The 25,818-nt window shown below is 38.4% G+C and overlaps 1 protein-coding gene across 1 annotated transcript; it reads left to right on the top strand.

Moving 5' to 3' along the window:
* The first annotated feature begins 148 nt into the window (after window positions 1-148).
* egf (epidermal growth factor) lies at window positions 149-24,438 on the top strand. Its single transcript, XM_038699166.1, has 23 exons — window positions 149-569; window positions 3,328-3,527; window positions 3,689-3,870; window positions 4,490-4,717; window positions 4,817-5,019; window positions 5,142-5,255; window positions 7,399-7,521; window positions 9,778-9,900; window positions 10,759-10,884; window positions 11,108-11,244; window positions 11,553-11,701; window positions 11,967-12,071; window positions 12,591-12,814; window positions 13,223-13,390; window positions 13,750-13,899; window positions 15,595-15,762; window positions 15,870-15,986; window positions 16,575-16,697; window positions 17,090-17,255; window positions 18,132-18,296; window positions 22,650-22,746; window positions 23,072-23,168; window positions 23,304-24,438. Exons 1-23 carry the CDS (start codon window positions 443-445, stop codon window positions 23,516-23,518), a joined length of 3,507 nt encoding a protein of 1,168 aa, XP_038555094.1. The 5' UTR covers window positions 149-442; the 3' UTR covers window positions 23,519-24,438.
* Window positions 24,439-25,818: the final 1,380 nt, after the last annotated feature.

The raw sequence follows: 25,818 nt of genomic DNA, 5'->3' as shown, positions 1-25,818 counted from the left end.
ATATTCCACATTCTGCTTGAGACACTGACTACAGCTTAAAGATCTTGCTCCAAAGCTGAACTAGCATGTGCAAAATTTACCACGGGGGTGTCAGGAATTTCAATCTTTGCTTCCAAAACAGACTGGCAGCCTGGGGGCCAAAGTGGGGAGTGAGCAGGATCCCACACTGTTTTTTTGAGTTGTACACTGCACTGGCATTACTACCCTTATCATCCTAAGTACTTCATCTATTCAGTGTGGTTTCACGTCTCTCTTTAGCATGACATCTTCAGGTATGTAAAGCTCCACTGTCTCTGGTTAAAGCTGTGGGCAAGGATGCCAACAGTCCATAAGCAAATGTTGCTTAATTTTGGGGAATTCTTGTGTGCCAGTGCTGATAGTGGTAATGCCTGAGAACAAGTGAGGAAGTGCAGCTCCCAAGGCAGGGACAGAGCGTAGGATTATGTTGGCTGCAACATTCACAGCAGCACTGATCTATTTTATGGTGCAAAGCTCTGGAACCTTGGCCCTCGGTACGGCATGTTGGGATGAACGCCTATCACGAACGGAGAGAAACAGCAGCTGTGTGGGTGAGTTTTGCTGACATCTCTCCTGTCCGGACTCATACTCCCAGTTCATGATAGTGATTTGGACCTTGATTCTGTAGTAAAGTTTTGATGATGATTGATGACAGAAGATAAAAGTATTATATTGTGTATGAGGTATTTTTGTCCATGTGTGTCAGAATTCTACAAATGCTTTTTGGTAGATGTATTGTGCTTGGCAAGAACATAATCAAATACAGTATATCTTCTGGGTATAGCAGGTACTTGGATGAAATTGTAAAGTAATTTGACATGATCACAGGGCAGGTTGGACAGGCAACAAGAACTATTTTCATAAGGGACAAATAAACAATGGTAAAAACAAAGTTTATTCAGCATAACAATTTATTATTATTTATCAATTTCAAGAGGATTAGCATTACCTGATCTAAACTTAGATAATCTAGTTTGCATGTCTTTTTATTTCAACAATAGACTTTTGCTTTAGTGATACAACATAAATAATTTTCTTAGTTGCTAGATATCTCATTCTGCACAAAAGTTCCCCCTCTCCTCTCTATGTGGATATAAGGTATATATATATATACACACACACACATAACTAACTGACTAAATACTGCTACATATAACAACTTCTATTCTGACTTGGGCTGGTGCTTAGTGATTAAAAACTGCAATCCTGCAAAATAAAACAATTTGCTTACATAAGAAGTGCCCAATCTCAAGTAGCAAAGGTACAGTAAGCTTGAGTGGGTGTATCTCAGGCTGAGCTCAAGTTTTTTCTGGGATGCCACAAGGACATCACTTGAAGCTTACAGATGGCAATCTCTGATGGCTAAATTTGTAAGAATGGCCACTGTCATCCCAGATTGACAGTTTAGCTTTATCTCAGCAGAATTGTTTACTGCAACATTTTTCCAATACCTATGGAGAAATCCTCGTCACAAGGTCATGGTCAGCTACAGAATATCACCTTTTGAGGTGGTTAGGTTCTACTCCACTCCAGCAGTGTGGATACTTTTCAATGGAAAAAGATGGAACCTGGAGACTTATGTTATGGCAGTCTCACAATTAACAGTATTAGCAGTATTTTCTGTGGGCAAAAATTGCATTCTAGCAGCACATAGTGTGGCTGCAACAGCAAAGATGGCGACCAACCGACCAAAGATGACATAACAAAACAACTTTTTGCTCATAATGAAAAAGAATGTATCCTCCTCAAGCACCTTTTCCAGAGGTGTAGAATTGTGCTTATATTTCAGCTACATAAATGGGTTGGCCACAACCTGAAGTTTGTGCAAGAAATTAGAGGCCAAGTACTATCAGCTGTATTCAATAACATTGTTCTTCATCTTGTTACAGACACTAAACATTTTACAACAATGTAAAAGGAGAAATCAATGTACATACTAACTACCTAAACATGTATAAGGAGCACCCATTTTGGTGTCACAGATCCAAAAGAAATTACTCTTTTGTGTTTTTTATTGTGAAATCTGAATTTAAAAGTATATATTTTCCCAATGATGTCCAATGAACTTACTAGATTAAGAATCATGTTGACCATCCTGTGAACTTGTCAATTAATGATTCATCGGGATGCCACCTAGCAACTCATTTCATTATGTTATTCGTCTGGTGTTGCTCATTGTTTTCTTCATTCCACAGAGTTAAGAGCAGTATCCATGGTTGTGGATGACAGTGTTATTACCATGATAGACCAGAGCAGTTTCTATCAATAGCAATCTAGACTGCGAATACAGATTTGTTTTTGCCTCATAGCCCAGTTTGCCAAAGTTTAATGGGATCTAGAGGAAAACTACACAGGTGTATTATAAAATCTAATTCAGTGTTTCCAACAACAGACATTTTGGAATGGACATCAGTTCATTCCATTTACAAAAGTAGATATTTTGCCACTAACCACTCCAATCTTTAACCTTTAATTGTTGAGTATTGTTAAAGGATAGTGTAAGAGCTATTTGTTGCTAAGGGACCATGTTTTATCCAGAAGCACCCGAATCTGCCTTCGTCCCAACCCAGCTATGAATAGGCTTTTTATCAGAGAATTTGACAAATTTAACGACAACTGCAGAGTGACACAAAGAGGGAAAAAGCAGCTATTGAAATGTTAAACGCTACCATAGTTTGTGCATGGGGGAACTAGAATTACAACAAGCATATAGGATAGCAGCTCACATGCATCAAAAACCATCAAAAATAAAATTCAAAAGAATATGCTGGGGGAAATACTACAGGAAAGATCCTCCATATTTTACTAATATTTAGAGCTGCATGGTTCAGTCGATTAATTGATTAGTAGACTGACAGAAAATTAGGTATTAACTATTTTGATAATCGGTTAATGATTTCAGTTATTTGCCAAATATACTGTTCTTTCACCCTCTCAAATGAGAGGATTTTCTGCCTTTCTTTGTCTTATGTGACAATTTTTTGGACTGTTGGTTGGACAAAACAAGCAAATTGAAGACATCACCGTGGTTTTTGAGAAGTTGTGAATGGCAGGTTAATATGTTATTATTAATTTTTAATTAATCTAGGATGAAGGAAATCATAAGCAGATTAGTTGCAGCCCTACCAATATTGCATAATTTTGCATGTGAAACCTGACAAATCCTGGTACAAACATATCTGAAATGAGGGTCAATTGTAACTTGTAGTACTGTAGCTCATTCAATGTTAATATTTAACTTTTTTTGAGCCTTAAAATATAAGAATTCATATGATTAATGAGAGACGTGCGATGTTTTAATTTGTTAAGCTTCACAGCCCTTCCTGATATTCGGCCACGGTAAAGCCATTCATCGGATGGACCTTGATGGAAAGAACCAGAGAAGGCTTGTGGCTGGGGTGGGAACTTCCATCCTGCTCGACTTTAATTTCAGAGAGGAGAGCGTTTACTGGGCTGACAAACACACTGGGGTCATTTACAAAGCATCAATGAGAGGAGCACACAGACGGGTGATTTATGTTACTACTCTTAAGTTGCAGAGAACTCAGTGTATTCAAATTATTCATCATCTAACGCTTCAGTATAGTTGTTAAGGAACAGCATAAACAAATGTGTAGAATTCTACAGGAGCACGATTAACATAATTTTAATTTGAATGCTTGTTTTCCAGAAACTGTACTCATCTGACAAAGATATCTCGGGCCTAGCAGTGGACTGGATTTGGAATGGTGTATATTGGACAAGTGGAGAAAAGGGAAAAATCAAAAGAATTGATATATATGGAAAAAATGAAAGGACTCTTTTAAGACACTTGACCCAACCAAGTTCTATAACTGTTGACCCCACTAAGAGGTAATATACTCTGCATTACACTTTTTATGCTTGTCATGATGGTGCTTTGTTACTTATGTATGCTACTATGATTATTTTTTCAACCTCAATCAACCATGACTAGCCATGAGGTGCAAATTGACAAACTGACTTTCACATACCACCTATCTCATTTTCGTTTTTACCAGGCAACATACTGCCTGCTATTTTATGGCATTTAGATCCAGTAGATTGACAAGTGGATATGAAAAAGTGAATAATGGCAATGAACATTAAATTAACATTTAAAATTTAAGAATATTTCTCCATGATAGTAAAACTGCCAAGAGCATGTTTTAAATTACTCTTTACTTATTTTATAATATACATCTGTGGGGCATCTTACAGTTTATTAAACATCACGACCACGATCATGACTATGAGGCAAAAAGATTACGAAACTCCTGATGTTGTGGGGATGTTAGCATTTAGATGCTTCTACTAATGTCCCTCTTTGGACATTTTTTCATATAACTTAATTGGCAGTATTTTGTGACAGACAAACACACAAAGTAAATAAATAACTTTAGAAGATATATAGTAACATTTGGGCATACTTCATTGCAAAGTTCGTTCACAGTTCTAAACTAATATTTTGCAGGTTTCTTTTTTGGCTGTCTGGTGGGATGACTCCAAGTATACAGCGGTCTGATATGACAGGACAGGAGAAAACTACACTTGTTAAGATAGCAGAACAACTGAACGCACTGTCGATTGACACAGAGGACAAAACACTGTTTTGGGTTCAGTTTGGACTGCAAGGAGAAAGTACCATCGCCTCTTGTGATTACAACGGGAATGACCTGCACATCATAGATCAGCCTCTTAGGTGAGCATGTTTTAGCTATTCTTTATCTATTTGTGTTAGTAATTTTCTAATAAGCAAACTGGGATGCAACATGTTTGATTTCTTGTCTCCTTTGGTCAGGTCTCAGTCACTGGGGATATCAGTTTTCCTGGAGCACTTATACTACACTGATACGGCATCTCACGTTATAAAAAAAGTAAACAAGTACACTGGCGGAGAGCCACTGAATGTTAACATAAAACGAATGGCAAAAATCCCTGTTGATATTAAGGTAGTGCATGTCCACAACCAGCCAATGGAAGACTCCCAATCATCATTTCCAGGTAATAGCTAAACTTTTGCATTGAAGCATATCCCCATTTTATTGCTTGTTTTTACATTTAATTTAGGTTTGACTCAAATTACACTGTTTTAGTAATATTTTATTGTTAACCCTTTCAAACAGGTTGTGACAAACAGAGTGGAAACTGTGTGAATGTGTGTTCCAGTCTAGCCGAGCAAGGGACTTGCCAGTGCAATGAAGGCTTTGCTCTCAGTAAGGAAGGCACTTATTGTGAAGGTTGGTATTTATGCCATTTAAATAAATTAATTAAAAAAGGTAAAATCACAAGAAAATTAAAGTTTAGTTTAGTTAATGTAGAACTTAAAGCTAGGCTAGGTAATGTTTGAGAAACTAGCCAGTATCCAACCAAATAAATCCCACCCCCTCCCCTTCTGGCCTCTATCGAAAGTCATCCCCCCAAAAGACATTTTCATGCGCAATGAGTGTACGGGTACACGTTTGCGCATATAGGCAGGCAGGTAAGCTTACTACGAGCCTGGAACAGCTACCGATACTGGATTATTTCTCTTTTTTCCAGAGCATTTGATTTATTGATTGCTGTCGGGATGTAAAGAGAATTTCAGCAAATGTAACAAATATGTTTCTGAAATACAAAACCCTAGCTTTAAAGGATTTCACAATATTGGCCATGCTATTTAATTGAAGTGATCTCTAGGAGAGCAAAAAGGCCACAGCATTGCCAGCTTATTACCAAATTTGGCACGAGACTCACATATTTGCAGTACATTACCTACCAGAAACATAAACTCCTATTGGGCCACAAAAACAAGAAATGTACAATAATAATAATAATAATACTTTATTCAGGACTCAGAATGGAAGGTCCATAGCACACAGAAAAAACAAGACAAAACAACAACAGCTACAACATAACAATAAATATACACTACATAGATAAAGATTTATTAAAAAAGTCACTATCTTTCACTTGTAATATACAAACAGGAGCGCCAATGTCTCCACAGTCTAGATGTATACCTGACTGAGCTAAAATCATTGTGGGTTAAAGCTTGTATAATTCTATTTTCAGAGACAGACATTCTACACATGTATTGAAAAATAAGATTTCTTATTAAGGCAGAGCATGTAGGCACCCCAACATTAACAAAAATTTGACTAGCACAACACCATCTTGGTTGTTTTAAGAGAAGTCTCATGCCATCATTATACGCTACATTCAGCCCCTGCATGTTCTTTTTGCTGTAAGACCGCCACAAGTGGGCAGTATATAGTGGTGTACAGAATGCTTTGAATAAGGCTACCTTAATAAATTTACGTGCAAGCACATTAGCCTGAGCATATATCTTGCGACACTGTCAACTGATGTCCCTATCATCCAATAAATCATTTACAATATGATGGCCAAGATATTTAATCTCATCACACACTTTAAGGTCAGTACCAGATAAAAAGAAATCAGGGAATACTAATTTCCTGTCTTCTTTACTTCTAACAATCATGATATTGCTCTTACTTGCATTATATTTGATATCGAAATCTGCACCGTACTGAGAGCAAACCTTCAACAGTTGTTCATACATCATGTATTACATTTATTTAATTGTTGTGAAAAGTCATCCATATACATGTTAAAAAGGAAAGGTGACAAAATACCACCCTGACGAATAATTCAATTCAATTCAATTTTATTTATATAGCGCCAAATCACAACAACAGTTATCTCACAGCGCTTTTCATAAAAGAGCAGGTCTAGACCGTACTCTGTGATGTTATTTACAGAAGCCCAACAGAATACCATTACCAACAGTAAATGGTTCTGATACAGAGACCCCATTTCACCTGCATTGACTGGTGTGAATACCAGAAGACTAGGATTCTTATAATTACTTTTGGAAGGTCTATAATTGTCCATGCTGTTTATTTTGTCAGTTTTGTCTTTAATGACGGGCACTAATAAAACCGGCAAGATAGATTCAGGCAGAATCCCATGAACTAGGAAACCTGTCAAACAAATAGCAAACAGGGGAACAAGTTTCTTACTTGCATATTTTAGATGTTCAGCGGTTATTTTATCGGTCCCACACATTTTATTGTCATCTAATCCCAATACTGCAGATTGCACCTCTTCTGAATTAATAACCACATTTTCATCATTATCAATTTTTTCCACCAAAAAAGTATTCCTCCCAATACAGTTAAACAGCTCATGATAATGTTGCCGCCACATCTGGCAAATTACATCTGAGCCACTGACACCCTCAATATTTGAGGGTAAAGACATTTTAGTACTGTTCATGACTCTAACCTCTTTCCAAAGGTATGGCAAGGTATTTAAATAAAAGCATCTATTAAAATAACAGACAAGTTATATCACTATATCTGTCTGTGTGTGCCCTAGATGTGAATGAATGTGCCCTCTGGAACCATGGATGCTCTCTTGGTTGTGAAAACATCCCAGGCTCCTATTTCTGTACCTGCCCTAAAGGATATGCTCTCCTACCAGACAGGAAGACATGTCAAGGTATAGTGGAAACATATGTTGTTGTTATTATTTTGTTGATTATAATTTCTGTTCTAATTTCTTAAAAAAGCCTTCATTTTAATTCCATAATGTTTTAATTAGTTTTATGGCAAATTGATGGCACAAGGAAAATCCATTAACAGATGAAGTTAAATTAGCAGTGAAGCTGTTAATTGTGTATTGATTGAAGTTAGGGGACAACAGGGACAATCTACTACTAAGACTTCATACATGTTCCCTTGTAGCTTTCAAATATTTCAAATAAACATCTGGACACTATTAATAAAATTGTCTCAATCCCTTGATTGATGAGAACCGGCATTCAGTTAGTATTCAATATAATACTATGTATATCAGTTTTGCCCTTTATGTGAAGCTATGTCAAGTGCAGTGTGAAGCAGGACTGCATCTTAACCTGATTTTTCCATTTTCCAAATTGATGTGTTTCTGAAACATTCTATTCTATTCAATATGTAGGTTGTATTCAAAAAGTGTCAACACTTTGTTTTGGTCAGCATAATGAATGTGGCTCTGGTTTCAAATTAGATCCGCTTCTTTTTGTGGTGCAATGAAAGGCGGTATTTGTCCCCCAGACACTACTTTGACCTTACAGAGCCATTAAAAAAGGCTGGGTCACATGCTAGACATGTTGGACTAGACATTTGTGAGCTGCCAATTGTGTGTTAGGTTATTTTCTTGGGTCAAAACATTGACACTTTGTCACTAAAAGTCTCCTAGTCCCTTAGAGCTGTGTATGGTAGAAAGAAGCAGCGTTTTCATATTAATGTTAGCAAAAGTAATTTTTAACAATTTCTTTATAGCAGTAGAGCAATATATTAGTTTTGCTGGTATCTATTGAAAATCAGACAGTGGCCAGTTTACTGGTAAAATGTTTAAAAGCACTATACTAGAACATGTGGTGTTTGGAGACATGTTAATTATTTTACCAATCCAGATATTGCATTTAGCTTTTCTACCTCAGTCTGTGTCTCATCATTCCTATTTGCCATAATGCAGGTCTGTTGTCTGCCAGTAACACAACAGATTCATTTTTAGTGAACAGATACCAAAGACAATCTAATATTTTGCCAACATGCGTTGCAGTCATAACAGAATGTATAGAACATCTTTATATAGTTAAATAAACTGATATAACCAATATATTTTGTCAAGGATTTAATGATGATATTGTTTGTTCATTATTTACAGTTTTTTTTTCCTAAATTGCTGTCTAGGTTGCCCTGTTACCACAGTGTATACATAGTGATTAACTTTATTAAACTTTAAGTAAACTTAAGTTTAAATTAACGTATTAAAACACATTATGGAAACACCCTAATCTCTTCTCTTCTAATCTCACAGCTATGAGGCCAAGAGAACAGGAAAGGCTCACAGACACAATGAGATTAGATGACGAGGTGACATTTGCAATAGGGAACATATCTGGTCAGCAGCTTTGTCTCTCTAAGCTGTTTAGCAGACAACCTTTGCCAAGGTCCAAAAGAAAACAAACATGCAGCCAAGCAGCAAGCCAGACAATGGAGACAACGACAGAGATTACATGGAGGAGGTTATAATGGGGCTGCTTGTGTCTTTTATTTTTGATTCAACACAACAAAATGGAAAAAATAATATACAGAACATAAACAATGCAGTTATTCCAATGATTCATCTGGGTATTAAGTTACTTTTTTAAAATACACAACAGTTTTTCCTGCATATTTGCAAATATATTTCTTCAATTAAGTGCAGCATCTAGTTGGTTAGTTTATCAAAACATACCTTAAAAAAGTGCAAAACGATGGCTAGCAAGAGAAATAATTTACCCATTACAGTCAGAGGCACAGCAACAGATACTGTAACAATTTCACATCAGTTTCATATCTGTATAGCCTGTCTCTGTATACCTGGCCCATATTCTCAGGTACGGGAGATGCCACTCTTCTGTGAGCTAACATTACATCATCCTCACTGTATGAGTATTGACTGCATTCCCATCACACTTTCACCTATTTTCATAAGGTTGGGGCTGACTTTATAAAAGGGATTTTACCAGAGAAGGGCCTAAGAAGCTTGTTGTCCATCTGGCTCTGTTAGAATCTACTCCCTGCTGAGCCCAAAAATAACCTTGAATAACCTTGGTTGTTAACTAGCTTTATTGTTTCATCCGTTTCTAAGAATGTAACACTCTTAGCTTCAATTCATTAAATTTGTATCATTATTGTTACAACAACAACATTTTCTTCCCACATTCAGAGATCATACCATGTGATGGCAATATCACCAAGTGTGGCAATGGATGCCTGACAACAGACAAGGGTGCGGTCTGTGTGTGTCCTGAGGGATCTTTATTAAAGGAGGATGGACAAGCCTGTACTGGTATGTACTATATTACACTTTTCAAGCTGTAATAATATAATCATATTTTTTCTGTTTTTTTAAGTGAAAATGTGCCATTCAGTGTTTACATCTTCACAAATATACCACGTAGAAAGTATTATGTGTTTGTATTCTGAATCTTAATATATATAGTGTGATTATCCCCTCCCTGGAGGTGTACTTCTTTTTTTATTCTATAAATATTCCAGAAATATAAATACACAATAATAGAAACAACTGAACTAATAACATTAAGGTATCCACAGAATGATGTGCAGTTTTACAGCAACAGTAATATGTCTCAGAGTTTTGGCCATTTTGATAAACTGAGCAAGATAATATTCTAACTAATATATTATTTCTAGCCAAAATTATTATAAGTCAAATATCTTATAAGTGAAAGTAGGATGAAAGTGGTCAAACTGGGGTCAGGTGGATCAAAAGCTTGACAGCACAGCAGTGCAGTAACTGGGTGGCTTTGCTTTACTGCTCTACAGATAATGATCATTCAAGTCATTTAGAGTAAGGCATCATCTATGAAGACTGAGGTTTTGTCATACGTTTTAATTGCCGGCCTAAAGAAGCTTAAAATAGGCATTCTGTAGCCAGTGATTCAATGACTATGGTACAGTGGACAGCTCCTGGTATACAATAATATGTAATGCTTTCTTCCGTACAACCAGTGCAAATGCTGTAAACAAGAAAGTACTACATAATAATTGTTTCTTACCAGTAATAAGACACATTAAGAAAGTGTATATCATTATACTGCATGGGGCTGAGTCCTGTTAGAAAATGGGGCCTCTATGTGAAGTACATGTTTGTGTGTATGTGTAACACTATTTTTTGCTCTTGTAGGCTGCTCTTCTGCAGACAGAGGGGGTTGCAGTCAGCTCTGTATTCCTGTCACCCCTAGTAGGTGGCAGTGTGGTTGTCTGCATGGCTACCAGCTTCACCAAGATGGCAAGCGCTGCATTGCCCCTGGTGAGTTATACTATGGCAAAGCAGACAGCTGAAGCAGATAATCCCCCACAGATAAACACCGTGTAATCTTACGGTCTATCTTATTGTTAATTTTTCACAAACACGTTCTGTAATTAAAATAAAAAGGTGAAAATGACAATGTTAAACATACATTATGTTAACAATACATTGTGGGCTTCACTACAGTACACCTCATCATAAATAACGTATTTTTGTTCTTCAGGACCACCACCTTATCTACTAGTTGCCAATCTAGTGGATGTGAGACAAATAAATCCCGATGGCACTGGGGATCAAACCCTTGTAGAGGAGCCCAGAGGAACAATCATAGCTTTGGACTATGACCCTGTGTGGAACAATGTAAGATGAAAAGCCCTGTCATCTTTTATTGCCAAAGCAATAGTAGCACAATATGATTTTGTACTCCACTAATCTATGGTCTGAGTCCTGAGAATGAGAATTTAGGTAGACCAGATTCAGGTTTTGGTGAAGACATCTGGTGACACCTATTGGACAGAGTTGGTGGTTGCAGTTGCAGTGGTTGATGTTTAATGAAAAACAAACTTTTCTACTTTATTTTGTGGTACTTTCAATATGGAACATATTTAGTGTTTTACTTTATATAATGAATGCATTTCTTATATATATTTTCTGTATGCATTTTGAAGGTGTACTTTGCTAATACACGCCATCAGACAATTGAGCGTGTTGATTTGAACGGTGGGTCTAGAGAAGTTCTTGTCTCTGATGGTTTGGACTCTCCAGAAGGACTGGCGATTGACTGGGTCCACCGCAGGATGTACTGGACAGATACACGGTGTGTGGTGTTTGCAGAGAGTAAATGTTGAAGATTGATAACGAAAATACTGTTTCAATTAAGTACTGGAGGTTCGAACTGTGTTTTTATGCAGTCTGTTGGTCAAGCTTTTGATACTTTGGTCATATTAGATTTTGTGAATCTGTTCATTCATCATCTTAAGTGAGTCTATTTTTGGAGTTGGTTATAACTAAATAACTGTTACGTTGCTAAACATTACCGGAATTGTTTTTGTTTTATACTTCTGTATACATTTGTCCTCCAGCCAGTCAACTGTTGACTGCAGTACCTTGTTTGGACTGAACAGAGAAACCATTGTAAGCAAAGGGCTGGAAAAACCAAGAGGAATCGCCGTTCATCCTTTGGCAAAGTGAGTGTGGCTGCATGTATGCTAGTTTTTTGTTTGGCAAAAAAAACTGCATGCAGATGAGGGTACGAGGGTTAGTACAATTACGTATGTAGCAATCTACTGATCTGATTTATTGTTTATTTGAGAAGGGGCAGTGTACAAAGATCAACATTCAAAACAAATATAAATGTAATGTAATGTTTGTAAGTAGATGCAGTAGATCACTATGTTTCAGAGACTAAAAACATGGGAGTACCACAGTGGTAATTAATGTGCCAACCAGGTTGAAAAAAACTAATTTCATTCTATCTTACGTCCCACATCTTTAACCTCCAGAACATTGTCCCGTTTACTTTTTTTATTGAGTAGCTTCCTAGTTAGAAGAAAACTTAATTCTTTGAAGGCTTGCTTCACTATAGTTTTAATCCAAGAAGGTTTCAAAATGATCATGTGTTTTTGATAGAGTATGGACACACTCGAGGTTCTGTAGATTTAATAAATTACCTATTCCTAACTTAAATTTATTTTTTACTTTTTGAGGAAGTTGTTCTGGACTGATATAGGGGCACAGCCTGCCGTGGAAAGTGCTTCTTTGGAAGGGAAAGACCGGGCTGTCATTGTAAGCACCAACCTTTTGACACCAAGCGGCCTGACCATCGATTTCACAGAGGATCGTCTGTTCTGGTGCGACCAGAGGAGGGGAATGGTAGAGACTGCTGCCCTGGATGGCTCAGATCGACAGGTCCTGTTAGAGAACCAAGTAGGTGAGGCTTGTTTGACACATACACATTCACAAGTGCACTGTTGGCTTATAAAACTGTAATTCTAGATGGATTAATTTGTCATTAAGCGCACAACAATACTATAGCTGAAGTTGATGAAGCTGGCCTAAGCATGACAAAGTGCACCTTAGACTGACTAAAAAAGCTAAGTCTAACAGACTTAACTGAAGATGTCCTAAAGCAGCCATAAAAGGGGAAGAAATGAATATGTGTGTGCATATGTGTGTGTTAACTGCCAGTTTCCTTTAAACATCACATATATTGAAAACCCTCTTTAACCAGTGTCCTTACCTTGACAGTAGATAATATGAACAGATGATATACTATAGCTCTCACCTTGCAGTATTTACTTAATGCTGGTCTTCTTTCTCTCTAATCTGATTCATCCAGGTCGACCTTTTGACCTTGCAGTGTTTGAGGACAGCTTGTGGATATCTGATCGGGAGCACCAGCAGCTGAGGAGTGTACACAAGCGGACTGGGAAAAAGCTGCAACGTATCCATGGCAACATGGTCCAACCAGCATCCATTGTGGTGGTTCATCCCCTTGCGAAACCAGGTATAGAGATACAACAGGGATTCATTTTAGAGATTAATTTGTTCAGAAGTTTTCCACTGAGGTTTAAAAACACTACATGTAGCAACTCTAGCACAAGCAATATCAAAAGGAAGGATTACAAGATGAATCAAGATCACAGTGAAAGATTGCGCATTATGAAATATATTCTGCTGCCCCCTTTACCCGTTTTTATTCTACCACGTGTATTTAATAAGCTATGCAATAACACTGACTAAACAAATTTTTATACAATGGCCAATTTCTAAATTAAGTCTTTGAAATAACCGCTCAGATGTGTGTCCACCCATCCTAAAAATTCATGATTAAACTTACAAATCATTTTGCATCCTCATCTCCAGGGGCAGACATTTGCCTTCACCTGAACGGAGGCTGTGCCCAGGTGTGTGAAAGCAAACTGGGTTTCGCCCACTGCTCCTGTCTGTCACGGTACATCCTATCAGCTGATGGCAAAAGTTGCTTGCCTGCAGTTGCTTTAAATGGAACAACAGGTGATTTATTTTAAGCTAACTTACTTGAGGTGCGTACACTTCTGGATAAACCATATGATGAATAGTTACAGTGAGGAAAATAAGTATTTGAACACCCTGCTATTTTGCAAGTTCTCCCACTTAGAAATCATGGAGGGGTCTGAAATCATCATCGTAGGTGCATGTCCACTGTGAGAGACATAATCTAAAAGAGAAAATCCAGAAATCACAATGTATGATTTTTTAACTATTTATTTGTATGATACAGCTGCAAATAAGTATTTGAACACCTGAGAAAATCAATGTTAATATTTGGTACAGTAGCCTTTGTTTGCAATTACAGAGGTCAAACGTTTTTCACCAGGTTTGCACACACTGCAGGAGGGATTTTGGCCCACTCCTCCACACAGATCTTCTCTAGATCAGTCAGGTTTCTGGGCTGTCGCTGAGAAACACGGAGTTTGAGCTCCCTCCAAAGATTCTCTATTGGGTTTAGGTCTGGAGACTGGCTAGGCCACGCCAGAACCTCGATATGCTTCTTACAGAGCCACTCCTTGGTTATCCTGGCTGTGTGCTTCGGGTCATTGTCATGTTGGAAGACCCAGCCTCGACCCATCTTCAGTGCTCTAACTGAGGGAAGGAGGTTGTTCCCCAAAATCTCGCAATACATGGCCCCGGTCATCCTCTCCTTAATACAGTGCAGTCGCCCTGTCCCATGTGCAGAAAAACACCCCCAAAGCATGATGCTACCACCCCCATGCTTCACAGTAGGGATGGTGTTCTTGGGATGGTACTCATCATTCTTCTTCCTCCAAACACGGTTAGTGGAATTATGACCAAAAAGTTCTATTTTGGTCTCATCTGACCACATGACTTTCTCCCATGACTCCTCTGGATCATCCAAATGGTTTTTGGCAAACTGAAGACGGGCCTTGACATGTGCTGGTTTAAGCAGGGGAACCTTCCGTGCCATGCATGATTTCAAACCATGACGTCTTAATGTATTACCAACAGTAACCTTGGAAACGGTGGTCCCAGCTCTTTTCAGGTCATTGACCAGCTCCTCCCGTATAGTTCTGGGCTGATTTCTCACCTTTCTTAGGATCATTGAGACATCACGAGGTGAGATCTTGCATGGAGCCCCAGTCCGAGGGAGATTGACAGTCATGTTTAGCTTCTTCCATTTTCTAATGATTGCTCCAGCAGTGGACCTTTTTTCACCAAGCTGCTTGGCAATTTCCCCGTAGCCCTTTCCAGCCTTGTGGAGGTGTACAATTTTGTCTCTAGTGTCTTTGGACAGCTCTTTGGTCTTGGCCATGTTAGTAGTTGGATTCTTACTGATTGTATGGGGTGGACAGGTGTCTTTATGCAGCTAACGACCTCAAACAGGTGCATCTAATTTAGGATAATAAATGGAGTGGAGGTGGACATTTTGAAGGCAGACTAACAGGTCTTTGAGAGTCAGAATTCTAGCTGATAGACAGGTGTTCAAATACTTATTTGCAGCTGTATCATACAAATAAATAGTTAAAAAAATCATAGATTGTGAGTTATGGATTTTTTTTTTTTAGATTATGTCTCTCACAGTGGACATGCACCTACGATGACAATTTCAGACCCTTCCATAATTTCTAAGTGGGAGAACTTGCAAAATAGCAGGGTGTTCAAATACTTATTTTCCTCACTGTATGTTAATTGTATGAATCTGTTGTGTAGACTCTGGAGACAGTGAATCCACTGATTTAATGTCTCTCAACAACAAAACATTCAACGATGAGAGCACACCCCTGACAACACCTGGCCTGTCAATTGATAAAGAGGGAGCTAAATTAGACTCTGATGTAGGCAACGGGCCAACACTCTTCACAGACAAGATGGTTTCAGGTAACAGTGTAGCCTTCAAAGATTCAATTATTGGTAGTTCTTTCTATTAAAGTTCTTACACTAGGCTACTTAAATGTTATAATTCTATACGTCTCCTTCTCTGTCAGACCAGAATGAGTGTTACTCGTTTCGCTGTGGTATAAATGCACAGTGCCTGCTGAATGCTGGCAGCCCAACCTGTCAGTGTCTAGAAGGTTTTACAGGTGATGGACAGCTGTGTCTGGGTGAGTATCTCTGTTCTTGTATTATAAATTTGTCTCAACATTAAATAACACATCCTGAAGAAAGCTTATGGATTATATTTGATACAGAGACACTTTTATCTCTTTTACTGTAGCAGGGTTTTAAAATTGTACAATTTGGCACTGGGAATAGAGCAGAATTGAGTTTTAGATATAAACACATCTCACAGAGGCAGAGCTGTTCTGGAAGTGAAGATAATCACAATATTTAAGATACACATTAATCACAGGAGCTTAAGCCAGAATGCCTAGACAACTCTAAAAATTTTACTTTTCCCATAATTCATATTATCATCTTTGCAGACTAGTTTAAGTGTTTGCTAGGTCTGTCTGTATGCAGCACTCAGAGGTCATATGTCAACAAATTTGATAGATAAAACAATATTTTCAAGTGTACTTTCAGTGCAGGCCTAGTTATAGAGACACTGTCTATCATCATTCTTCTTTGTTTGACCGTAATGCTGAAGAAAATTAATGAATGTTCATTTTGATGAGCTGGTAACATGTAAACATAAAATTGCAACACCCTAAATACTGTAAAATGTTAGCTCTCCTGTCCATTTGTTTTAGATATTGATGAGTGTAAACAGGGAATGCACAAATGTGACAAAAATGCAGAATGCCAAAATACCTTGGGAAAGTATTTCTGCAAGTGCCAGGCTGGATACCAAGGCAATGGGAAGATCTGTCAAGGTGCGTCTTGATGATTATTATTATTATTTCGGTAGTGGCAGCCTGTTGTAGTTATTTGTAGTTATCCCTTCAGGGATCAATAATGTATCTATCCATCTTACAATTAGAATATTAAAACAACTACATTAGACATTGAAACCTCGATACATGTATTTGCTCTTGTTAATAATGTGCACGACTCAGAGTGGTGAGCAATAAGGCCCAAACAAAAGTGGAGGCTTTTATCAGTTCAATATAACTAATACTAGATGTTATACGATACATTTTATCATATATGGAAGATAGTGTTTAGACCTCAAAAGACCTCTATGTTTAAAAAGATATTAAAAGTCAGAGTGCCATAACTGTATATTTGTCTAATTTAATGAAATTATTTCCCTAATCCTCTCAAGAGTTGGAAACCACATTGCCTTGGGTGACGACTGGTAGCCCAGCTGATGTCACTACCCGGCAGCAAAAGAGTAACTCAGTGGAGAGTTGCCCCTCCACGCATGAGTCCTACTGTCTGTACCAGGGTGTCTGCTTCTACTTTCCTGAAATGGAGTCCTATGCTTGCAAGTAAATTACCCCTTTTTTGTAACCCCTCAGTCTGACCCCTGACCTCCAACTTTAACAGTTAACTGATATCAGGTGTTCAGAGGTGGTGTACGTAAACGCTCTTTTTTTGTAGTAGATGAGTTCATAAACTTCTATAAAGCAGTTTAAAATGATCAGATGCACTCTAAAATATGCAGTAACTCAAACTGGGATGTATTTTCCTTTTCAAGCAGCACTTTACAAACACTTAAAATGCCGACATTGTTAGAAAATACAAGAATATCTCCTGCACCACCCAGTGCAGGCTGTCTGGTGTCTTCAATTTTATCTGCTTTTCTCTCATGTTATTTAGTACAGCTGACAAGCAGTAGGTGTCATTATTGCTCCATGAAAGCCATTTGCCATTGCCTCATGACAAAGTGGATATAGGACAGACAATTCTGAATCTGACCTTTTATATGTAACATTAAACATTGTATAAACAAAAAAGATGTATATATTTCAAGTCAGTGAGCAGCAACATTTTGTGAATGTTATCATGAATGATATTATTATAACTTTGAGTACATCATGAAAGCTTACATATAGTTTTTCCCATGTAGTGTTAAACACTTCTGCTCATTATAATTTTCTTTACATAAAGTTTATGACATATTTTTTGCTGTTATTTTGTGGTTACTGATATCTATAGCCTTCAATAACTGCAGACAGGCTCAAACTAAGTATGCACTTACTTGCTCAGTAACAGATTCTGATCATGAACTCCATAATTATACCGTTTTCTTTTACCATGTATGCCTGCAATAATAGAAAGTGAAAGAATGGCCGGCTGTGCTTTTAAGAAATCTTATGTTTATGTATTACCTTTAAATTGTGACTTTTTAAAACTTGTTGCAGTTGTGTATCAGGCTACATGGGGGAGCGCTGTCAGTTCAGTGACCTGGAGTGGTGGGAACATCAGCAGGCTGAGGAAGAGAAGAGAAGAAACGTGGTCATCGCGGCCTGCATGGTGGTCCTCATTTCCCTGCTCTCAATCGCTGCCTGTGTCACCTACTGCTATGGGTGAGGAGGAGGAGGAGGAGAAGTAGTAAATGAGGGTCAAGGGATACAAAGCTGCAATGCAAAAAAGAAGTAAAGAGTAACAGGAGAACCACTTTGTGAAGAGTCAAAGGAAGAAGAAAGTAGGGACTGGGGAAAAGGAACAAATTACAATGCATAATGAAGGGACTGAGGGAGGAAACAGAATGAGAAGGGGAAGATAAGTTGGCAAAAGGGAAAACAAAGATAAGCCGCAGAGGAAAAAAGTGGAGAAAGGAGGGAAATCTAATCAAACAAAAATATGTTGTTTTATTTATAATGAAAGATGTGTGATGTATAAAAGGGACAAGTGGGAAATTTTTTCTCTGCTAAAATCTTCTAGCCTTTAGGAACATTACACCCATTTGCTCAAAACTACAATCCATAGGAAATTCTCCAAATGGTTATCCCTAAGAATAGTATAATGCAAAAGTAACCTTGTCTGGATATAGTGAGATAGTAATGCCCCTAAAATAATTCCTTTAATAATGGGTTTTAATTAAATGGTAAATGTGAGATTCTCATTATGGTCTTATATGGGTTTCATAGGCTGGTTTGCCCTAATGATAAGAAACATAAACAAAATAAAATAATAATCTAGGTAGAGTTCTGTTATGTATATTGGCACATATTTCAATATGTGTGCTGCTGTACGCATTACAGCAATGTACGGTGCTCAGACTTCTAGACACTGGAAGCATAGGGCAGCACAGATAGCCAAGAAGGAGCTGCTGCCGCAATGAATGAGCTGACAGCATTTAGAGGTGTCTATCAAACCCAGGGTGGCATGAGCCATGTAATGTAGGTGTCTCAGCATGACAGCATGGGGTCAGGGAGCGGATCACAAGTGGAACAAATGGCAGCATGCAACCCTGGTTAGCTGAGAGGGGAGCATACGTAAAATGACATGCTGCAACCCCTCCTCCCATTTATTTCCACCTGAGCTGTCTTTAAGTAGCTGATTTGTTTTACGGTTGTTTCGCTGGCTTATGGACAAGGCTCTTGGCATTCTCCACTCTTTTGACTCACAAAGAACCCCCCCGCCACCTACTACATCCTTTGCAGTCTTGGTTCCCCTGTGGAAATGGCACGCTTTCAATTACATGCTTGGTTTAGCTTGTTCTACAGCAATTACACATAAAAATAGGTCATTTCTCAGCTACAAAATGGAGCCACTGAGGTATGACCCCGATGGAAACGCTACATGGCCGCCAATAGCTCTGCCTCAAATTGCCTTCTGCACTTGACTGCAAGTGCACTTACGCAGGTTTTGAGTTTGGTGGTTTAGTTTCCTCTGCAGCACACACACACACACATAATGTATCATACAGTACACAGCGATATGGGATAAAAACACATGACAAGCTTCTCATGCTGTGTCTTTCTAGGCCAAAACATGCAAACAAATCCACTGAAAGCATAGACACATACACACAAACAGTGCGTTTCAGTTTCAGCACTTGTCAGAACACAGACTTAAAAAATGTCTGTGAACGTTGTCAGTCATCCAGGTCATAGTTATCCAAAGAAGGTTAAAGTCAAGGGCAACTGGACTTAGTTGAAGATACTAGAAGACGTTTCATCCCTCATCCAAGAGACTTCTTCAGTTCTGCTTTTTTGTTCTCAGAGGTCAAGTAATTTACAGATTTGGTCAGGGCTGAGGCTAGTTCTGTTGTCCAGGGTGTTGTCTTGTAGTAGCCGTTTCCTTACGGTTTCTACTGCCTCCATGGTGGGGATGAAGGTGAACAAAGAAGTCACATCATAGGACACCATGGTTTCATCTGGGTCCAGTTTCAGTCCTTGAACTTTCTTTACAAAGTCAATGGAGCTTTGGATGTGGTGAGGCATGCTACTAACCAAGCAGTGCTAAGGCTCTGTGACGGAGCTTCTTTCCCGTGAGCCGCTGCAGCCCTTTACATTTCCCGCTAGTGAATACTGACTCTGGCTGACTGTAAAAACAGTCACGTCTGGCTGTTTTTTCGCTGTGAAGGTAATAATGTTGCTCTGTGTGATGTGTGTTCAAAGACAGTGAAATACTTTGGCAACTCTGCAAACTTCGCTAAACAAGTGAGATTAAGTCTGTCACAATAATATGATGAATATTATAGATAGGAATTAAGTGGTATCGCACATCACTACTGGTTGGGTCTTGCCTCACCAGGTAGGATAGATATGTCTTGATCCATGCTCAGTGATGTCACAGCCTTGTGAGGAGCCACGAGATCTCGCGAGATTAAATTGTGACGAGATTTCTCGTCAGGTAAAAAGCTCACGCAATTAATATTTTTCACACACATTCATTTTCTCACGCAGAGAAATACAAATGTTTAACTGATAAGCTAGATTCACGGAGCTAATCATCTCCACCCAGCTGATGCCACACCGGCGTACGCCCTGATAGTAATCAACCGCACTGTGAGCCCAGACAGCTGTGACGTAGCTGGTAGAGTTTTGCAGCGTAAACATCTAAAAACTGAAGTGCAACCTTGCTCTGTTTGAGATTGTGAGCTGCACTTTATGAGCTGCTGAAGTTAACGTGTGTGCAGATTTGTGGTGAGATTTTTGCCTGATCAGTGGTGTGGTAGTTGGTTTCGGTTTCACTTGCATCACGCTGTCCCAAACTGCGTCGGTCAAACGGTCTGAGGGGATAACATTACTACCAGCGGATCAGTCATGCACAAATGTGCCACATGCACATTTAAAGAGGTTACCTCTCCAAACAAAGACTGAAAGCTGCACTGCATTATATTCTGTTATAGTTAGGCTATAGATTTTGAATCGTCACCTGCCACCTGAATTTTGTGTTTGTCTTTACATAAATTTAAAAAAATAAGTCACCATAAACCGGTGCAGAAAATCAGAATGCAGGAAATGAAGTGTTTAATACTCAAAATCGTATGATTTAGCACTAAAGATTTCTTTAAAATAGTGTTAAAATCTCGCCTCGTCCCTGTGAACCCATTCTCGAATCCTGTCTTGTCTCGTGGGTGTCTCGTCACATCCGTAGTTATTACACATCTGCATATATTTGCCTGCCTATATTTTCTACCATGCTGAATTTGAATGAATGTATGCCACAGCACTGCCTCTGTGACTTGATAACCATGTGAATGCCATGTGAGCCAGTTAATATTGTTATGTTAAATACAGTGGGGAGGACAAGTATTTGATATACTGCTGATTTTGCAGGTTTTCCTACTCAAAGCATGTAGAGGTCTGTAATTTTTATCATAGGTACACTTCAACTGTGAGAGACGGAATCTAAAAAAAAAAAAGAAAAAAGAAATCCAGAAAAATCACATTGTATGATTTTTAAATAATTAATTTGCATTTTATTGCAGACATAAGTATTTGATACATCAGAAAAGCAGAACTTAATATTTGGTACAGAAACCTTTGTTTGCAATTACAGAGATCATACGTTTCCTGATCCTTCAGGTTTCTGGGCCATCGCTGGGCAATACAGACTTTCAGCTCCCTCCAAAGATTTTCTATTTGGTTCAGGTCTGGAGACTGGCTAGGCCACTCCAGGACCTTGAGCTTCCTCCTCTTGATCATCCAGATGGTCATTGGCAAACTTCAGACAGACCTGGACATGCGCTGGCTTGAGCAGGGGGGCCTTGCGTGCGCTACTAATGGTTTTCTTTGAGACTGTGGTCCCAGCTCTCTTCAGGTCATTGACCAGGTCCTACCGTGTGGTTCTGTGCTGATCCCTCACCTTCCTCATGATCATCGTTTCCCCACGAGGTGAGCTCTTGCATAGAGCCCCAGACCGAGGGAGATTGACCGTCATCTTGAACTTCTTCCACTTTCTAATAATTGCACCAACAGTTGTTGCCTTCTCACCAAGCTGCTTGCCTATTGTCCTGTAGTCCATCCCAGCCTTGTGCAGGTCTACAATTTTTTCCCCTGATGTCCTTACACAGCTCTCTGGTCTTGGCCATTGTGGAGAGGTTGGAGTCTGTTTGATTGAGTGTGTGGACAGGTGTCTTTTATACAGGTAACGAGTTCGAACAGGTGCAGTTAATACAGGTAATGAGTGGAGAACAGGAGGGTTTCTTAAAGAAGAACTAACAGGTCTGTGAGAGCTGGAATTCTTACTGGTTGGTAGATGATCAAATACTTATGTCATGCAATAAAATGCAAGTTATTTAAAAATCATACAATGTGATTTTCTGACCTCTGATAAAGATTACAGACCTCTGCATGCTTTGTAAGTAGGAAAACCTGCAAAATCAGCAGTCTATCAAATACTTGTTCTCCCCACTGTATGTTAAGTGAGTTTGAGGACCCTTGGGATAGAATGCTTTATGTGTGCTTTTACTGTCTTTCACATAGAACTAGGAAACTCACACAGCCCTCAATGGATAATGTGAGCGAAACCAGCATGACAGATGAGAGTATGTCAGAGACCACTTCTACCAGTGTGCCTCGGGTAAGATCCCCATCACCAAGCTCTGTCATGAACTCATCTTTAAGTAAGAAAGGCCTACCCAATGAACCAGAGATTAATGTGAATTAATCACAGTACAGCCATAATTTTGAATCCCTGCAGTTAAAAGAACAAAGTTTAATTTAAATCAATTCAAATTCAGGTAAATTACATCCAAATAAACAAATTCTTAAGAGCAAGAAGACAGTATTATGTAGATTAAAAACTAAATTGGTTGTTTAAATATATCGTGACAACATAACAAATGGAGCTATATTTATAAACATTGTTTGAAAAACTAATAATGAATTATTGTATGACTTTGCAGTTCTACATGGTGGTAGAAAAAGGTGCAGAAGGAATGGTCATCCCTGCCATGGGCTGTCCCAGGAGAGCCGCCTGTCCATCCTGCTCCTCAGAAACAGGTACCTGAAAATGATATAAACACCCTGGCATTCATCTTTACTAATGTATTTACCTTATTCCCTTTACTAATCACAAATAAGTCAAATGTAATAGTTTGTGATTTCTAAATATTGTTTTTTGGGGGGTTTTGTCAGCTGATCAACCGGGACTGTTTCCCGCCGAAGTGTTGGGAACATCATCCAAACACAACAGAGGCTATGAGTGTTCCATGGTATCGGCTGTTGCCATGGAGACCAACCAATCCACTGTCCATCACTCAAGTTCTTCATTGTCAAGCTCATATACTTGTACATCTTTCAAGCCACCAGTGCTCCCCCAGACTCCCAGCCCAGAGTCTGCTACTTCCTAGTTTACCAAAGAGGCCAACACAGTTCTACAGTTAAACATATACGGTTAACAACTGGCTGATGTACAAACTGCAAATTAAGAGTTTCATTATAAAATTAAATACCTCACAAATGAAAGAAATGTCACGGAAGCTGAAAACGTATTTGTTTGCATTTTTGTACAAACAAATCTGGTTTGCTACTCTCAACTGTAGATTTTTATTAAACACACAATTTATTAATGCCAAGCCAGTTAATTAAATCTATTGTAAACACAGATATCTGGTATTATTACACAGAATAAATCATTTGGTGTACAGAAAATGATTTATTACAAGATATAACTTTTTATTTTTAAAACAGAAAATACACTAGCTAGTTACCTCATTCTGTCAGTGGCATGAACACTGACAGAACTGAAGAGTCAAAGTCAAACTGCATCAAAAATACAACAAGGAAAAAGGAAACTATAGCTAACACACAAGCTGCTAAGTTAGCTGAAACGTAGTATAAAAACCCAACAGCAAAGACCTAACAAAAATGTTTCTTAACTGAAATCTGAACCTACAATAGCACATGTAATATCAAAATACAGATAAAGTATCTTCTTCCAAGGTCAATTTTAAGTATATTGCCATTTAGAAGCTTGTTTTTGAAAAGAAATGAAAGAATCCGTATGGCTTGTCAAGAAAAACAGCTTGATTTTTGTTTGTCCAACATAAAATACTAACCTAGCATAAAGACTTTATTGGTATTTATTTGGAGAGCACAAGCAACAGCCAGCATTTTTGTGCACACTGTATTCAGCTCTGATTATGTATTTTCAGCACATATGTAACATAACTGGAATTAGACGATTGCAAGAAGAAGCTTGTTTTCCTTTCAGTCAATAAAATTATATTCAGGAAAAAAAAGTTGTTGTGTTAATAAACTGCATCATATTTATCATCGTCTTGGGTTACTGAACGCACACAAGATATTACCATTTCTTTTGCTGTTTCTTGCAAAATGCACTTTTTTAATGTCATTTTCTTAAGTGAAAGATTATTTTGGCCATTCATAGCCCATCTTGGTCTCGTTACACCCCATCACATTCTTCTTCAAAGCTCTTGCCCTTGCTCCACTGATGATACTTTTCTATCCTCCACCAAATCTAACGCTCTAGTGATGTTGGTACCAATGCTGCCACCCTCCACCACCACCACCCCCCCATCTGTCTATTTCTATTTCTCTCTCTGTCTGCAACTCTGTCTCAAGGTTGACTGGGAATTGTTAATAGAAGGACCCACAACCTCTTTGTTTCGAGGCAATGGCCGAAAACAAAGCACTTTAACTCAAAAACCATCAGGGGCCACATCGATATTGATTTTCCTGGCAAGACACACTTATCTATATATTGGCCTTCATTAGCGCTAACAGATAGGTTAGGGCACCACTCTAAACAGCAGCAGATCAGCCTTCAAATAAAGATGAAATTGGGCCCAGTGTCAATTTATCTTGTATTACTCCTCAATTGGGGCAACAAGGGGCAATAGAGTCACTGACACTGTAAGTAACAGGGGCACTCAAGAGTCCTCAGTTGTCTACCATTTTTGGAGAAGACCTTTATAAAAAAATAAATAAATAAAAAATAGATTATTAGGCATATCTAGCTAAAATGAATGCAACCTAACACAATAGTCCTTGATTATCATTATTATATAATTAAATTATTAGAAATGTATTATGTCGGCTACACTCATTGATATGCATTTCTTGAGGAAGCTTAAGAAGGCCACATTCCAATGCCAATTTCTGGTCAGCTTTTCAGACGAGCAATAGAAAGCATCCTGACTGAAAACATCAGAAACTGGCATGGGATGTGCACGGACCACGACCGGAGGGCTCTGCAGCGGGTGATTAAAACTGCTCAAAAGATTATTGGTACCAATCTCCTGAGCAGAGATATCAGTGAGGTGAGGTGCCAAAAGGATAACAAAGGACAGTACCCACCCAGTCAGAGGATGTTCAGAGCAGCTTTTTCCCCCAAGCTATCAGACTATTAAACTTAAATTCATCCTCTGCACTGCTCCATTGAATATAGTTTATTTCTGTTTACCATTTTTTTTAAATTGCTATATAATTGCTCAATCTTCAACCTGTTGTAATGTGACAAATAAATCACCTTGTACCTTGTATATAAATGTGGTGGACAAAACAAGTATCTGGTTTATTCAGAAGCAAAACTGCTAGTTTCCAATCAGTCAGCAAACCAATTAGCCATGTTTAATTCTGTTGAAATGGCCCAGTTGAAAGTTTGGCAACAAATTTTGCCCAACAGTCG

The sequence above is a fragment of the Micropterus salmoides genome, unplaced genomic scaffold, assembly GCF_014851395.1.
Source record: "Micropterus salmoides isolate LMB-PRFRI ecotype aquatic unplaced genomic scaffold, ASM1485139v1 Ms_hic_scaffold_5, whole genome shotgun sequence".
NCBI lineage: Eukaryota > Metazoa > Chordata > Actinopteri > Centrarchiformes > Centrarchidae > Micropterus > Micropterus salmoides.
The sequence above is the reverse complement of the archived record's forward strand: the minus strand, read 5'-3'. Positions and strand labels throughout refer to the sequence as shown.

Coding starts and splice junctions, on each gene's coding strand:
- egf (XM_038699166.1), top strand. CDS start 443: ATGTTGGCTGCAACATTCACAGCAGCACTGATCTATTTTATGGTGCAA. Junction 13,391..13,749: donor TCATCCCCTTGCGAAACCAG/GTATAGAGATAC, acceptor CCTCATCTCCAG/GGGCAGACATTTGCCTTCAC. Junction 15,987..16,574: donor TGATGGACAGCTGTGTCTGG/GTGAGTATCTCT, acceptor CATTTGTTTTAG/ATATTGATGAGTGTAAACAG.